General features: G+C 36.9%; 1 protein-coding gene across 2 annotated transcripts; it reads right to left on the bottom strand.

Annotated features, from left to right (window-relative positions):
* Positions 1–971: 971 nt before the first annotated feature.
* Positions 972–17,067, bottom strand: LOC135110996 (sodium-coupled neutral amino acid transporter 7-like). 2 transcript variants are annotated; one of them, XM_064023838.1, is made up of 12 exons: positions 16,553–17,067; positions 14,514–14,769; positions 13,840–13,961; positions 13,468–13,548; positions 13,181–13,298; positions 12,926–13,058; positions 12,304–12,415; positions 10,812–10,916; positions 9,836–10,032; positions 9,004–9,085; positions 3,942–4,059; positions 972–3,386 (listed from the first exon to the last, which is right to left on the bottom strand). In XM_064023838.1, exons 2-12 carry the CDS (start codon positions 14,758–14,760, stop codon positions 3,199–3,201), a joined length of 1,503 nt encoding a protein of 500 aa, XP_063879908.1. In that variant the 5' UTR covers positions 14,761–14,769; positions 16,553–17,067; the 3' UTR covers positions 972–3,198. The 2 variants fall into 2 exon arrangements, with proteins under 2 accessions (XP_063879908.1, XP_063879907.1); XM_064023837.1 differs by having other exon boundaries at positions 16,519–16,758.
* Positions 17,068–17,822: the final 755 nt, after the last annotated feature.

Here is a 17,822-nt window from a genome sequence, read left to right as displayed (position 1 = left end):
CTTATTCAATGCTTCAAAAACTCAATTCCTTCATATGTCAACCCGACACAGCTTTCCAGACAACAACCCCCCTCTTCTTTAATGACACTCAACTGTCCCCTATTCTACATTGAACATCCTCAGTCTGTCCTTTACTTATAATCTAAACTGGAGATTTCACATCTCATCTCTAGCTAAAACAGCTTTTATAAAGTTAGACTGAGTAGTCCGCGCTAGTTTTTCTCATCCCCCCGCAGCTGGTAACTCTCTATAAGAGCATTATCCGTCCATGTATGGAGTATGCTTTACATAAATGGGGGGTTCCACTCATGGTGTTCTTTTTAACAGGATGAAATCAAAATCTTTTCTTCTTATCAACTCCTCTCCTCTGTCGGTCTTGAGCCTCTTTCTCATCGCCGCAATGTTGCATCTCTTGCTATCTTCTATCATTATTTTCATGCCAATTGCTCTTCTGATCTTGCTGACTGAATGCCTCTCCTCCTCCAGCGGTCTCACTGCACAAGACTTTCTTCTTTCTCTCACCCTTATTCTGTCCACTCTCTAATGCAAAAGCTAATCAGTATTCTCAATTATTCATCCCTTTCTCTGGCTAACTCCCTGCCTACTTCTGTATTTCCTCCTTCCTATGACTTGAACTCTTTCAAGAAGGTTTCAAGACACTTATCCTGTATTTTTGATTGATGCTTTCACCCCTTTTCAAGGACTCTCGCATCAATGGGCCTTTTTTTTTCATTTTTTGTTGTTCTTGGCAGGTGCCCCTCCTACATAAAAAAAAAAAAATGCTTACCTCTGTATAAGCTATGATCAACCATTTTTTTCTTTTCTTTTCTTTCAAGATTGAGGTTCTTAGCTTAAGTAACTGAAAACTGTAGAAGATAATGGGAAGGAACCTCACCTGCCAAGTAAAGTCATAGTTTGAATTCAGTTTAACACACTCTACAATGAGTTATGCAAGCAAATAAAATATCCAGTGCATTTCTAAATTTATTTCAGCTACAGCCTTCAATTTTTTTTCTTTAACATGTAAAAGTTCTTGCCAAAAAATGTAAAAATAGACATATCATAACATTAATGCCTAAACTTGAACAATACTGTTAGATAACTATAAGAAATCACAGTTTAATCTCACTTACCAGTTACAATTACTGATGGCTGTAGCAGTGTGCACATGTAGAATGGTTTTAATTTTTAGAGGTAAAACTGCCTCAGACTCGACAGACTTCTCAGTTAAATTATATAATATTCTTATAATTTTCATGCTTATTTCTATAGAGTATTAATGATCAATACAAAATTAAATTAGTATAAGTAGAAAACTATAATAAAATACAGGTTTTATGACTGATACCCAAAGTTCACAGGATAGATTCTTAATGTTAGTCTGTATTCCAGACAATTCAAGGTATAATCTATCAATCTATAAGATAACACAGATTTACTCTCCCACTTCACCACTTTCATTTGGTTTGCTTTTTAAGAGTACAAACTGACATTATGGCCATAGTGAAAATACATCTAGTTTCATTCTGAGCTCACCAAATGCAAGGGTTACCATACAAACCTGTATCATGAGTATTAGATATGAAAAATAGAAATCATCTCAATAAAAATCTAATACAAAGTCAATCTCAACAATATAAATCATGCAATATCTTTCTGTACTATAAAATAAATCTAACTTGACCAGATCTTAGGCAATATGATTAGATAAACTATTGACATGATCAGTCAGGATTCACAGTACTATATATATTATCACAGCTCCAGGTGAGAACCAATAACCCTCTTGATAGTAAACTATATTTAAACTGTACTTAATTTTCAAAAAATTCTTATGAATCATTCCACTAGTGATGCATCCCACTTTTTAATAAAGTATTTTTCTTGTTTTAACATTACAAACTACACTAACACAACTTAAAACTCCATACTTTTAACAAAGAACTTTACATTTCCATTATCATTTGATTTCACTAAATTATCAACTCATTTCAAAGTATCTCTGACATAAACTGCTATCCATTTACCTTTTCTGCCAATCATTATGAAATAGACTATGGTCATAGACTTCAACTTATGTAAAGAAAATCTCTATGGATGCATACGTCTCTCACTGATACCTTGCTCCCTCAAGGAGACTTTCTCCCTACCTAAACACTCCATCCTTGCTTGTTCAAACGCTTGGCCTCAGCCAACACTCCTTTCACACCAGTACTCCTTTGCCTAAATCTTTCACTTTCCAAGTGGCTCTCTCCTATGAACACTTTCAACTTTGCTCTTTGCTTTTTTTACAAACTCTTCACTCTTCATCCACCCAGTATGCCTTTACTGCCTCAGAGATATGACCATACTGTCATATCTACCCAGATCTCTGCTATAACTTTTATCAAACTCTGTATACACAATCATACCCTCCCACATACTGCCCTAATTTCTCTTTCTACACTTAAATACTGTACATCCTGACCACTCAGATGGTCTCATTTAAAGATGCACTCTCACTCATAGACAACTTCCAATACTCATTCAGATTTTCATCTTACAACCCAATTTCATTGAAGTATACAACCTGACCCTCAATCTCAACAAAAAGTTAGGAATACATTCTCTGGACATAAGTCCAGAGAACTATTTGTCCATAACAGAAATAAACATTCCTATGTATAACCTCATATGGCTCATTTACCCTTCACCCCCTCCTCTGCTGCACTTTGTTTTTAATTCCATCCCCCTAAGGTATGTAAGTACAAAGCAAAATAAATTATTTAAATACAAGGCCTTAACATTACATTACATACAAATAATACTATACTTGTTACTATAAGAGGGCAGTTGGAAATCATCAAAGGCTATGAGAATCTGCTTTGGATTCTTGGCTCTGCCTGATCATGTGAGATATATTCAACCAGTATTTCTTTACTTAAAATACTAATGCTATTTTTGTCCTTCAATTTTTTAGGGCCTAATTAAAATACACTACAACCAATTGAAAATCTTACAACCTTATTCCATGCACTACAACCAATTACAATTTTCTAAAACCTTATTCAATCAACTAAAACAAATAATTAAAAACTTAGGATATATAAAATATGTTTTCAATCACATAGTGACTGAATGGCTGATAAGCATCAGTGAGCAACAAACAAGAAACTAAAACTATTAAAATAAAATTGTTTCTAATTCCTAAATACAATATTATTTACAGAGGGGTTGACTACTATCAGGGTGCATGATATGCCTCACTCCCAAAGTGAAAGCCAAGCCAAAGGCAAACATTCCCACCACCACGTAGAACATGGCCACACCTACCAGCATTCTCCGACTCCAGGTGAAGGGAATGAGATTTCCACGCTTGCCTAGTACTTCCTGGAGCAGGAACATTCCTGATGTGATAGAAAAGAGAAAAGAGAAAAGAGAAGAGAGAGAGAGAGAGAGAGAGAGAGAGAGAGAGAGAGAGAGAGAGAGAGAGAGAGAGAGAGAGAGAGAGAGAGAGATACTTGTTTATTCTTACAATGTATAACTAAGACTGTAGTAACCTGAAAATGCTGATACAAAAATGTTATACTGAAAAGTCTACTATCATATAATAATCATTATGATGTCTGAGATCTACATCATGTGAGACAACCTCTATAAAGAAATGACAGCATATTGCTTGGAAGTATCCACCATGAGTTGTTGTCTTCATTTTGAAAGGCAAGTTTAATGTTTACATAGGTCAGCTTTTGTCAGCTAATAATAGCTCATCAGGCTGCACAATTATGTTTAATGGAATTAATGGGCCCAAAAGTGTCCTATGAGGACGGAATATTTTTATATCTTAAAATTGCTGGTACCTAAAACCAGCTCTGCTGACAGGGATAAAAAAAGCACAGAACACAATATGTTAACTCCAATAAACCACAAACTATAGAAAACAATACTTTTGGTAAACTTACCAGGGAAGACAAAGATGAATATGGCAGCAAGACTGCCCAGCAACTTCACAACAATATTAATATTTGGAGTGAATAAAGCCATCAATATAGAAGCAGCCCACAACAGCAGTGCAATTATCTATGGAAGAATAAGTTCTTCATTACTATCCATACAGACATATACAGCAAATATATCAGTAATTCTCATATTGTGCACCATCACTATCCCTCTAATGCACCATGCAATTTTTCCTGTGAATTTTGTACAATGAAAATAAACCTCTCCCCCACCCCTGGAATTAGGAAAACTGTTGATGGATGAGTAGACTTACAACTAGACATAGGGATAGATAACACACACACACACACACACACACACACACACACACACACACACACACACACACATACTATATATATATATATATATATATATATAAATATATATATATATATATATATATATATATATATATATATATATATATATATATATATATATATATATATATATATATATATATATATATATATATATATATATATATATATATATAATGGAACCTCAGTTCTAGAACTTAATTTGTTCCTGAATGCCATTAGAAATCTGAAATGTTAAAAAACCAAAACTATTCTCCCCATAGGAATCAATATCAAATGGATTAATCCGTTCCCAGACACCAGTCTACCGTGTCTTTGCAACATATGATAGACGTTCCCACAGTCAAGAAGGCTGCTTCACATCTCCAGCACACAAATTGATTATCCAGAAAGGATGTACTGAATAAACTTAGTAACACAGAACTCATCAGAAGTTATTGTTTAGACCATGCAGGTATTCTCTTTGTCACCAATCTAGTGAGGGAAGCCTTACAGAAGGAAACAGAAAGGAGCAACCCACTTACTGCCAAAATGAAGATCATCATAAAACTGCTGCTGGGAAAAGCTACTGGAAAAAATACAATTGTGCAGCAGTGATGGCATTGGGGGTCATTGAGAGAGCCACAGGTGGCCTCCTAAGCATCAAAAATTATTTGTTCACATAGAGGCTTTTCAACAGGATCACATTTACCTCATTCCAAAGATTGAATTACTGTCTTACATTTTGTCCCTCCTCCAAATATACAAAAACAAAGTAAATATTTAGAGAAACTATAAAATAATAATAAATGCCAGCTTTTGCTGCATCTTTTAAGGAGGAGGAGGCAGTAGACACCTGTTGAAACAATAATTATTCCCAGTGAGGTCTAAAGCACTGTTCAGGGGGTACTGTAAACTTATCATTAAACCCAGCTGTGACCTCACTGAACGTTTCCCTTTGTGTCTCACAACACAAGGGGGCAGTCACAGCCTACCCTCTAAAGACAACTCTCTTCCTCCACACAAAACTACAACTACCTAATAACACACACACCCTTCATTCAAAAATTTCAAAATCATCATAGCAACTCATACATCAGTCTCGGAGTCCCCATCTGGGGAGGGGACCATAAATGTCCCCAGGTCGGACTGCCTTTCTGTCGACGACCCTAAGTGTCTTGACACACCCCTCAACTTTTTTTTCATTAACTTCTGCAACATTTGTGGTCTAAGATCTAATTTTCAATCTGTAGAACACCACCTCTCCTCTTCTAAACCTCATCTTCTTTTCCTCACTGAAACTCAGGTGTCTGAGGCAACTGACAGTAGCCCCTTTTCTGCTCCCTTCTACTTTCTCTATCCTCATTTTCGATCCAAAGCTGGATGTTGTGTTTATGTGCGCATTGACTTAACCTGCTCTCGTGCCCACGCTCTTGAATTTTCCGAGTTTTCCACCATCTGGCTACGACTACAGAGTCACTCTCAAACTAAATTTATCTGTGCTGTATACCTTTCACCTAACTCCTCTTACTATAAGAAATTCTTTGACTACTTAACTTCCAAAGTGGAGCACATTCTGACCCTCTTCCCTTCTGCAGAGATCTCCATTCTTGGAGACTTCAATGTTCACCACCAGCTTTGGCTTTCCTCTTCCCTCACTGACCATCCTGGTGAACTAGCCTTCAACTTTGCTATCCTCCATGACCTAAAGCAATTGGTGCAACACCCTACTCGTATTCATGACTGTCTTTAAGATACGCCTAACATTCTTGAACTTTTCCTGACCTCAAATCCTTCTGCTTATGCTGTCACCCTTTCATCTCCATTAGGCTCCTCCGATCACAATCTCGTATCTGTATCTTGTCCTATCGCTCCAATCCCTCCTCAGGATCCCCCTAAGCGAAGGTGCCTCTGGCGTTTTGCCTCTGCTAGTTGGGGGTACCCAAGGAGGTATTTTGCTGATTTTCCTTGGAATGACTACTGCTTCCATGTTAGAGACCCGTCTTTGTGTGCTGAGCGCATAACAGAGGTGATAGTGCCTGGCATGGAGGCATACATTCCTCACTCTTTTTCTCGACCTAAACCTTCTAAACCTTGGTTTAACACAGCTTGTTCTCATGCTATACATGATAGAGAGGTGACCCACAAAAGGTACTTAAGTCTTCCATCACCAGAATCTCATGCACTTTATATTTCTGCCCGGAACCATGCCAAGTCTGTTCTCCAACTAACCAAAAAACTCCTTCATTAACAGAAAGTGTCAAAACCTTTCAAGATCTAACTCCCCTCGTGACTTCTGGCAGCTAGCCAAAAAAATCTCCAATAACTTTGCTTCTTTTTCATTCCCTCCTTTATTTCAACCAGATGGCACCACTGCTATCACATCTATTTCCAAAGCTGAACTCTTCGCTCAAACCTTTGCTAAAAACTCTACCTTGGACGATTCTGGGCTTGTTCCTCCCTCTCCTCCACCCTCTGATTACTTCATGCTACCTACTAAAATTCTTCGCAATGATGTTTTCCATGCCCTTGCTGGCCTAAACCCTCGGAAGGCTTATGGACCTGATGGGGTCCCTCCTATTGTTCTCCAAAACTGTGCCTCCATGCTTGCACCTTGCCTAGTCAAACTCTTTCAGCTCTGTCCGTCAACATCTACCTTTCCTTCTTGCTGGAAGTTTGCCTACATTCAGCCTGTTCCTAAAAAGGGTGACCATTCTAATCCCTCAAACTACGATCCTATTCCTTTTATTTCCTGCTTATCTAAAGTTTTTGAATCTATCCTCAACAGGAAGATTCTTAAACATCTATCACTCCACAATCTTCTATCTGATCGCCAGTATGGGTTCCGTCAAGGCCACTCTATTGGTGATCTTCTGGCTTTCCTTACTGAGTCTTGGTCATCCTCTTTTAGAGATTTTGGTGAAACTTTTGCTGTTGCCTTAGACATGTCAAAAGCTTTTGATAGAGTCTGGCACAAAGCTTTGATTTCCAAACTACCCTCCTACGGCTTCTCTCCTTCTCTCTGTAACTTCATCTCAAGTTTCCTTTCTGACCGTTATATTGCTGCTGTGGTAGGTGGTCACTGTTCTTCTCCTAAATCTATTTAAAGTGGTGTTCCTCAGGGTTCTGTTCTGTCACCAACTCTCTTCTTATTATTCACTAATGATCTTCTAAACCAAACTTCTTGTCCTATCCACTCCTACACTGATGATACCACCCTGCACTTTTCCACGTCTTTTCATAGACGTCCAACCCTTCAGGAGGTAAACATTTCATGCAGGGAAGCCACAGAACACTTGACTTTTGATCTTTCTAAAATTTCTGATTGGGGCAGAGCAAACTTGGTATTGTTCAATGCCTCAAAAACTCAATACCTCCATCTATCAACTCGACACAACCTTCCTGACAACTATCCCTATTCTTCAATGACACTCAATTTTCCCCCTCTTCTACACTGAACATCCTCGGTTTGTCCTTTACATATAATCCGAACTGGAAACTTCACATCTCATCTCTAGCTAAAACAGCTCCTATGAAGTTAGGCGTTCTGAGACGTCTCCGCCAGTTTTTCTCACCCCCCCAGCTGCTAACTCTGTACAAGGGCCTTATCCGTCCATGTATGGAGTATGCTTCACATGTCTGGGGGGGGTTCCACTCATACTGCTCTTCTAGACAGTGTGGAATCAAAAGCTTTTCGTCTTATCAACTCCTCTCCTCTAACTGACTGTCTTCAGCCTCTCTCTCACTGCCGCAAGGTTGCATCTCTAGCTGTCTTCTACCACTATTTTCATGCTAACTGCTCTTCTGATCTTGCTAACTACATGCCTCCCCTCCCGCAGCCTTGCTGCACAAGACTTTCTTCTTTCTCTCACCCCTATTCTGTCCACCTCTCTAACGCAAGAGTTAACCAGTATTCTCAATCATTCATCCCTTTCTCTGGTAAACTCTGGAACTCCCTGCCTGCTTCTGTATTTCCACATTCCTATGACTTGAATTCCTTCAAGAGGGAGGTTTCAAGACACTTATTCATCAATTTCTGACTACTGCTTTGACCCTTTTATGGGACTGGCATTTCATTGGGCATTTTTTTTATTGGATTTTTGTTGCCCTTGGCCAGTGTCCCTCCTACATGAAAAAAAAAAAAAAAATTGAAATCAAGTAACTTTGTTCTGAAACCGAATTATGCTATTGCAACTGAAGCAGTAATGAATTCAAAATTTTGTTCGAAAACCAATTTGTTAAAAAATGGAGACGTTCGGTAACCGAAGTTCCAATATATATATATATATATATATATATATATATATATATATATATATATATATATATATATATATATATATATATATATATATATATATATATATATATATATATATATATATATATATATATATTGTTTAACTGTCTTCAACACCTCTCTTCACCACAACATTGAATCTCTTGGTAACTTCTATCAAAATTTCCATGTTGATTGCTTTTCTTGCCAATGACATGCTTCCCATGCCCCTCCTGCAGCCTCACTCCACAAGACCTACTTTCACCCTTATTGTTTCCCTTCCTTCTGCAAGTTCAAGTGTGCTTCAAATTACTCAGCAAAAATTAGTACATTGACAAATACTGCTTACTCAATAATGAGTGGATATAGAAGATAAGCAATATATAGAAGATAAACAGATACATCCACATTATACCAAGTACATTTCCATATGCAAAGCCTTACCTTTCTCCGTCTGGGCTCAGAGATGGCTGCCTCCACAGGTGAAATCCTGCGCAGTTGAACGTACAGATCACCTATTGCTTCCCTGTGTATGAGAGTATATTGACTTAGCATAATGCATGACTCATTCCCATTAGTTTAGAAAAAAGGCTCCAAACATATGACTTTATCCCATAAAGGAAAAATACGGGTATCTGTGGTGATGAGAATGCTAATGATGATAGAAAGCATGATAGTCTTGACACTAACATCTGCACACAAGATATAGAACATATTATGACATACATATAAAATTCAAACAGGTGAATCAACTATTTGGGATGGAACAGATGGTGAAGATATTAGTGTACACAGATGATACGACATGATGAGAAAGGGACATAAAATATATTAAGAAGAAGCAGAGACAACAGCAACCTGAGATGGTCTGGATGTCTTCGTGGAGTGAGCAAGCACTAGATGATAGACAAGATAAAAAAGGAAGGGATTAACTGCAAGGAATGTGAGAGATCGATCGTATGTGAAGTAGACAAATATTGTTTGAATGAGAGTGAGTCACTAAGTGCAAGGACAAGTGACAGAGACAGATCAGAGTCATGGTCATGAATGAACTTTTGAGTACACTACACTTCTGGCATACATTTAAAAATTTATCACCAAGAAATTTTCAAGACACATTTGCACACTACTCAGACTGCTGACCACTACTGAAGCACTGTCAATATAAATTCTACTTATACTTATTATACTTTTACACAAGTAATCATAAGACAAGGTTCATTACAAGTTATGCAGTACTTTCAGGTGGCATGTGTCTGAATCGAAAAAGACCTACCTGACACAAAACATGAGAATAGGATAAGTTGTCCAAGACTTTAAAGCCAAGAGGATGACAGCCAGGAGAACTTGAATTTTGCTCGCATCATAAGACAACAAGACATCACCATCAACCAAGGAACCAAAGGTCAGGTAGCCATAATTAGCAGATATAGTGTACACCATCAGGCAAACCACCACAGCAGACACACAAGCCTGGAAAGCATAATTTCATAGTCAGTCAAAATTATTTCTGTGGTATGGTGGGAGGGACTAACCAGCTCACCTATTAGTAAAAGCTCACAGGCAATTGAAAGTAAAACAAATAGTCAACTTCAACACATGCACCTGAATAAACACCACTACAATGTTATTAATATTATGAGTTTCATATAATGTAGAATCGAACACACTTCCACAGAATGAGAGGAAAATATTTTGTATCATATCAGGATGGTGCTACCCTGTTCATACAAATTGACAATAGCCTGTAGATGAACTAAAAATCATTATTCAACTTAGTCCACTAATCACCACACAGATAACCACACAATACAATAAAACTACCTCCTGACAAAACAAAGAGAATTATTACATGAAGACTGTGGCACAAAGACAGGCACTTGTAAGGAAGAAGCAACTTGCTTTCTGAGGCAAGAGTGAAGATTACATTCACCAATCAGAACACAAACTATAATATCTGAACATTCTTTTACAAATGAACAATGTTTTCAATAACAATTGTTTCTTCTTTGCTAGAAATATTAAGAAAAATGTTTATTAATATAATGTAATACTAAATATAGATATTTATCTAACAAGTCCTGATATTATGATAGTTAACTTTATTATATTAACAGATGACCCTTGGCATGCCTCATTTTCTGTCTTGAGTTCCGTGGCGTGGAGCAAGGGTAAGTACAGCAGTTACAAAATTACTTATAAATTTTCTACAGTATATACATTCTTTCTTTTTGTTGACACCAAGCACCTACCTTTGAGAAAGTTGAGGCATTCCGATCCTTGAGACAGGAGTAGATTGGAACACAGCTGACATGACACTGGTAACCAAAACATATCGTTGGCACCACATCAAAAATCTGTGAACATAAATTACAAAAGTAGTACATGGCCCAATCACACACTCACAAAGAAACACAATGGAACACAAAGAAAGAATACACAGCAACAGATATTACAGGGTTAATCATAGCTATTATCTAACACACAATGAGAGAAACAGAATTGCAGAGACAAAGGTTTCTCCTTATCTACCATTCCATTGAGACAGGACTAGCAGGAAAAGGAACACCATACACTATGGACAAACCATATGGAAGATCTTATTGGATAAAGATAATAACTATTGCTACTTTTCAGGTGCTATACATCCAGAAACAACCTCAAAAAAGCAACATTTCATAAGTACACAAGGTAAAGGTAATGGTGGGACATAAGACATGATTGTGTGTGGCCTAAATGCTCATCTCCATCTCACTGGTCTTTGAAACTGTTGTGGATGGCATCCCTTATCCAGGGACACAAAGCCAATGTGCATGTGAGCAAATGCAATTGTGTTTTGCTACAAAAGCAGACAGATGCTCAATCAGTATATTTTTAGAAGATGTAATTGTTATGCTATTGACAAAATCAGAGATTAAAGAGTTCTGAATATTATCAACTCACCAAAAATTCTTTAGCTTCATTTTATCAATAATCTAGAGGCCATTATGTCTTGTTTTTTATCAATCAATAGTCAAGAAATCACACACATTAAATCCTTTGAATATTCTAAACATTTCAGTCAGATCAGCTCATATTCTTTGTTTTTACAAGTTGAATAAATTTTGTCTGCAATCTCTCTTTGGAGAAAAATATTTCTTAGCTTGTGAATCAATTAAGTTATTCCACATTGCATTCTTTCCAGCTTTTCAATATCTTTTACTTTTTTTGTAATAAAGAGATAAAAACTGTAGGCAGTACTAACTAAAGGGTTAAACCAGCAATTCATGAAGCCCTGATACAATCCTCTCTGATCTAATCCCAAAAATACATACTATAAACCCACTCAACTCATTGGTACATAATTTTAACTACCTTCAAATAATGCTGCCCAGACTTTATACTACCTGATGTTATGATTCCAGGATTCTTTTCTTATTTAATGTATAAAGTTATTTGTCATTCATTAAATATTAAAATGATGATTGATTACTGTTTCCAATATGTAGTACTTTTCATTTGCCATTTGATGATCCATTGAATTACTCAGTCTAAAAACTGACTGCAGGGCTTCTTTGTCCCACACTGAAGTTACTTTACTGGTAATTTTTAAACCAACAGCAAATTCATACTTTTGTTTGGAAACCTTGTTCAGGAACTGATTTGTTTGAGACCAGAAACGTTCAACAGCCAAGTTTCCACTGAATAAATTACTTTTTTACATGTACACTAAATGAGCATTATAAACTTCAAATTGCATCTTACCTGAGTCCAGGAAACATTGAACTCCGTGATTGGTCCTCTCTCATAGTCCCCTGTATAGAACTCAGCTATAATTACGGCTGTTAAATACCATATGGACAGAACACCAATATAGCTGGAAAAAAAAAAAAAAAAAATTAAAATAAATAAAAAACATAAAACCAGTATGAAGTCTCCTGAATATGCCAACTTGTCTGTCTATCTTTATGTGACATTCCATCCTTGAATTTCTTTCTTGTATACTCTATTCCTCCCACCCTCCTCTTATTCTTTCCTATCACATGCTCCAGCTATTTATCTCCTACCTCTCTGGTGGTCATCCACCATGTCTACCATACTCACATACACTGAACATTTCACTTTCTGCCTCAAGATGAAAAATAGTAAACTGAAACAGACACACACATAGACTAAAGACAGGCAGATAGCAGGCAGGCATAGTTTGTTGGAAAGTGCTCCTAAGAAGTGGGGAAATATTTGGACATTAAGGATAAATTCTGTGATACAGTATCATGGTACAAGAAAGTAGGTATGAATATACATGCTTTGTTTCTTCAGCATGACACTCCAACAGGGTATTTTTTGTAATACAGAGGCTTTAAAAATAGAGACCATGTACATTTACCTCATATACCTAAGACCATCTATCCTCTTCAGACAGCAAGGAAAGATCAGCAGCAGCGACGAGATGGTCATGGTAAATTTGCGGTTCAGGTACCAAGAGTGACAAAAGTTACTCCCCAAAAATGATGCAAATGCTGGAATTACATGTAATACTTAATACACATTGGCATCCTAAATATATAAAAATACAAGTAAATATATTCATGACAAATATACAATACCAAAATACAAAAGAAGGTTCATAATGGACTCTAACCTCTATCAAACTGGTCCCCAATTATTATGATGAAGGTGATGCAGGTGACAAAGCAGTACACAGCAATGCATACAGAAGCTGCCATTCCCCAGCCAAGACTGCACATGTCTAAAACTAACTGAACAGAAAGACAAGAAAAAGCACATTAAACTGGATGGATTTGACACCACAAAATATAGAACCCTTGAACAACAAAATTTTCAACAAAATTTTATCACATAAATTGTGATTTCATTTACAACTTTTCTCAACACTTGTACAGTGCCAATAGTTTATTGTTTACCTACCTCCTGATATGTTTTGCAGTTACGTTCACTTCCACATTTTGCAATGATAATGAGTGATCCCAAGGCTAGTGTTGTGAAGATCTGCAAATCATGAAACAGTAAGTAGTTAGTAATGAGAGATAAGAGCATTATTCCTTTGTTGAATACCTAAGAGAAAATCAAAGACTCATAGTTAATTTCAATTTTAAAAAGTTATATAATTTTTTATAGTTGAAGTTTATTACAGATGTACAAACACATATAAGCTGAACTGAAGGAGGAAATAACTGAGGAAATTAAAAGAAAATTACACTAAATTACAATTTTTTGCAATCACAATCCAATTCTAAGTGGGCCATATTGATGCAACATCAAATTTCAGTGCTTACTTACAACATGAACGATGTTACCAGACAGAATTCCACCAGCTTCCTGGAATGCTCTAGGAAAATTGAGCAGCCCTGCACCCAGAGCAGCATTGACTATGAGGAATACTGCTTTGTACCAAGTAATTCCTGGAGAAAAATAAATAAACAAATAAATAAATAAATAACAACAATAATAATAATAATAATTCATGATTGATTTATCAATTCAAAATTTGAAGCTGTATTCATTATATTAGATTTAGGAATATTGCAATAACAATAATGGGTATCTTTTTTTTTTTTTTTTCATTTTAACTATAAAGGATGTTGGTCATGGGGTACAAAAATTTAACATGTAAAAACAAAGTTATAAGAACATTAGTGTTTATGAATTAGTAACTTCTAATCTACACAGGCTTGTGCAAACTTTATTATAGCACCAAGCAGTCCATATTTTGTGAAAAGATGGATTACTGCTGGCCAAGCAATATACCTCTTTCAACCAACACACTTAACTTCATTCAAACACTTCTCATCTTACAATTTATTCTCTACTTTCACATCCTTAAACATTATCACTACATTAATGAAACCAAAATCTCATAATGCGATGTTCAATATTGAGGGACAGAAAAAAAAACACATACAAACACCAAAATAAGACATCATACTCAATGAAGGGTATGGATGCAAACTCACCATCTCCTGCCTCAAAGCTATTGGTTAGGAGCTGACAAGAGGCAAACAGATCTCCATTCTCCCTGACTGCCGGAGACTCTGCATCAGTCAAGAGAGCCACTCCATCCTCCTCCACCTCAGACTCAGGGCTGGCTGGCACCACAACCTTGACTGGGCTTGGTGAATGACTATTGTGTTTCTTGGATGATACAACAGCCACGATTGCAACCACTCCATCCACATCATCCCCCACTGCTCCTTGAGACATGCCAGTATACTAGAAATGCATACCAAAAGAGATTTGTGTTACTTTTACTACCTGCTTCCAAAGGTACCACATTAGCTTTTTTTCTTTTTTTATTTAAGCCTCCTTACAAAAAAAAATTTAAAAATGCAACAACTGTTCAGTCAATTGTGGGATTGTACTGCCTTCTCCACTCTAAAACCACACTTTTCACACTTGCAGACAAAATATATTTCTGGTAGGTTTTGATGTTTTGAGTGGAATCTGCAAACTCTATCAGACATGTTACTTTATTTACTTATAAAATAATGGTTAATCTGGATATCGCATCTGTGTTACTTACAAGCACAAAACTCACATGTCATGGAGAAGGGTTCAGTGACCTTGCCGTAAATGTAAAAAAATTGGGGGTGCACGTGCCTAGTCTGGCTGTAATAACACTCGTGAGTGTGGAGAAATTTGATATTTTTCTAAGTCCAGCGAACCCTACACCAGTCAATGAAATGATTTTCTTTTGTTTATAGCTGGGATTTGTGGGTAGTGGCATATTAGGATTTCATGGTATCTATATAGCTGATCCCTCCAATCATGACCTGCCACTCATGAGGCTGCCAATTACGACTTTTCACAGTAGGTTCAGTTACACTTTTCATTTGTTTTAGAGACGTGTCAGGCGTTCTGATAGAGGCTCACTGTCATTTGTTAATATGGCTACTCATTGGAGGGAGGAAAAGTGAACAGTGCCAGTGTTCAGCAGGAAATGAAGTCACTATATGAGATATTTAGCAGCAGCAATGGTTAAGAAGTGATATACAGACATAAGGAGGAGGTTCCATGTGTTTATTAAGGAAGCCGCCAAACTGTACCCACCTCCATCGCCCTTAGAATCTCCACACCACACCAGTAAGGCATAACAGCAAAATTTTTGAGGTCTCTCGTTAGGTTAGGTTATGCTAGGTTAGGTTATGCTAGCTTAGGTTAGGTTAGATTAGGTTAGGTTAGATTAGGTTAGGTTATGCTAGGTCAGGTTAGATTAGGTTAGGTCATGCTAGGTTAGGTTAACGTCCTAGTGGGGGATGGTCCAGGGGGGCACAGCCCCACCAGCTAGGTTAGGTTATGCTAGGTTAGATTAACGTCCAAGCAGGAGGGGTCTTGGGGCTAGGATAGGTTAAGGAAATTCGAAATATTTAGGTAAATTTCCTTAGATTTTTTAATGCTTTTATTCCCCACAGGCCCCCAAGCTTGTTAGAGGGGGTTAGCGGGGGGTTTTGGTGGAATGGGGATGACGGACTTCTTATCAAGAAATACCAAAATAATTTTCTACTTTTTTTTTTTTATTATTTTATATATATTTTTTCCAACAAAAAACAGAACCAAACCTAACCTAAACAAGATCTAACAGTGACTATCTATGAAGGATTAATCTCATAGTTCAACAGGACAACAAGGCCCTGTGAGAATTCTAATACCCACTTTCCAATCAGAACACCAAGCTCTTTGTGAACACGGGTATAAACACAGAGAAATACGAGTATTATGTGAAGACCTAATTCTAACTACTGCTTCTTGCTACAATACTGAGAGAGAGAGAGAGAGAGAGAGAGAGAGAGAGAGAGAGAGAGAGAGAGAGAGAGAGAGAGAGAGAGAGAGAGAGAGAGAGAGAGAGAGAGAGAGAGAGAGAGAGAGAGAGAGAGAGAGAGACTATTTTCGTGTTTCACAGGGATGTAACCAATATGGAACTTTACAAACCATTAAATGTTAATAATATAATAAAGAACTCACTCTCAGAGGGTTAATCTCAAGCTGATATCTTTACCCGAGTGGATGATACGTCCAGTTCAGCACCCTAAGGAGGAGTGTTTACATCTACAATCACGTGAAAAACTGCTTTTCTAACGGGAGTCTTTACGCAATATGACTTGATCTTGATCTTCATGGCACTAAGCACGTGATTTTTTTTTTTTTTCTTATAACACAAAGTAAACTACACATGCCTTTCTTAATACCTCCAGCTTCTGCAAAGGAATCAAAGGAACACATAATTTGCCAGGCATCTCACTTGTATTGCACCCCAGCATTTTTTTTTTTTTACCAAGACGAGCAGTCACTAATACATTTTGTTGATTCCTATGTTAAATATTGTAGTCTCAAGGTAAAGGGTATGAACTTTTTACACTGATAATTATTGCATTTCACTAATTAGTAATAATGTTTCTCCATCCTCAAAGTTGGAATTTGGTGCTTAACATCCTTTCTATAAGGAACACTCTTTGTATTTATGAACATACAGTGATGTACATTGTGAAGAAAGAAAACAAAGAAAATTGGATGGGAAGATTTTATCATGTTCTCACAAAAGGATTTAGAACCACAGAATTCCTGACACCTACAGCATAATTATAAACATTTAATTCATGTTCAGTGATCTACAGGTTTTATATGTGAAAGAGTTGAAACATGATTTGAGAGGTGCCTGCGTTACTGATGATGTCTAATGAATAATTATATGTTTATTAAAAGGAAAAAAAAAAAATTGTACAGAGACAGGAATGGTGAAGAACACTGTGCGAGTTTATGAAATGACAGTATACTGTATGCATTACGAAAACGGAATAGATGCATAGAATAAGAAAAATGACCATGCAAATTGAGAGAGAGAGAGAGAGAGAGAGAGAGAGAGAGAGAGAGAGAGAGAGAGAGAGAGAGAGAGAGAGAGAGAGAGAGAGAGAGAGAAGGAATGAAGTGGATGAACAGGTACAAGTAAAGACACTTATACCATTGTAACCTCCTAAAGTGAGTTTTTACAAACAGGTGTCACACAGTAGTTCATTTATTTCTAGCTTGCAACTGGAGCTCAAGCACATATTGTGGCCTCATTGCTGATTGGACAGTAGCTCTTATAACTGTGAGTGATTGGCATGTAGCTCAGTCAGCCTGTCTCTTGGCGAGTCTATATGCTGGCCTCTCTATACAAGTTTTCACTTCTCTTCCTTCTACTTACTTTATTTTTGCAATATACTCACTTGGTTTCTTAATCATTGGATATAAGAGTGATTATTAACTATACTGTATTAAAGTTAAAAATT

The sequence above is a fragment of the Scylla paramamosain genome, chromosome 21 (genome assembly GCF_035594125.1).
Source record: "Scylla paramamosain isolate STU-SP2022 chromosome 21, ASM3559412v1, whole genome shotgun sequence".
NCBI classification, from domain to species: domain Eukaryota; kingdom Metazoa; phylum Arthropoda; class Malacostraca; order Decapoda; family Portunidae; genus Scylla; species Scylla paramamosain.
The sequence above is the reverse complement of the archived record's forward strand: the minus strand, read 5'-3'. Positions and strand labels throughout refer to the sequence as shown.

Coding starts and splice junctions, on each gene's coding strand:
- LOC135110996 (XM_064023838.1), bottom strand. CDS start 14,760: ATGTCTCAAGGAGCAGTGGGGGATGATGTGGATGGAGTGGTTGCAATC. Junction 10,917..12,303: donor TCAATGTTTCCTGGACTCAG/GTAAGATGCAAT, acceptor TTATGTTCACAG/ATTTTTGATGTGGTGCCAAC. Junction 10,033..10,811: donor ATGCCTCAACTTTCTCAAAG/GTAGGTGCTTGG, acceptor TATGCTTTCCAG/GCTTGTGTGTCTGCTGTGGT.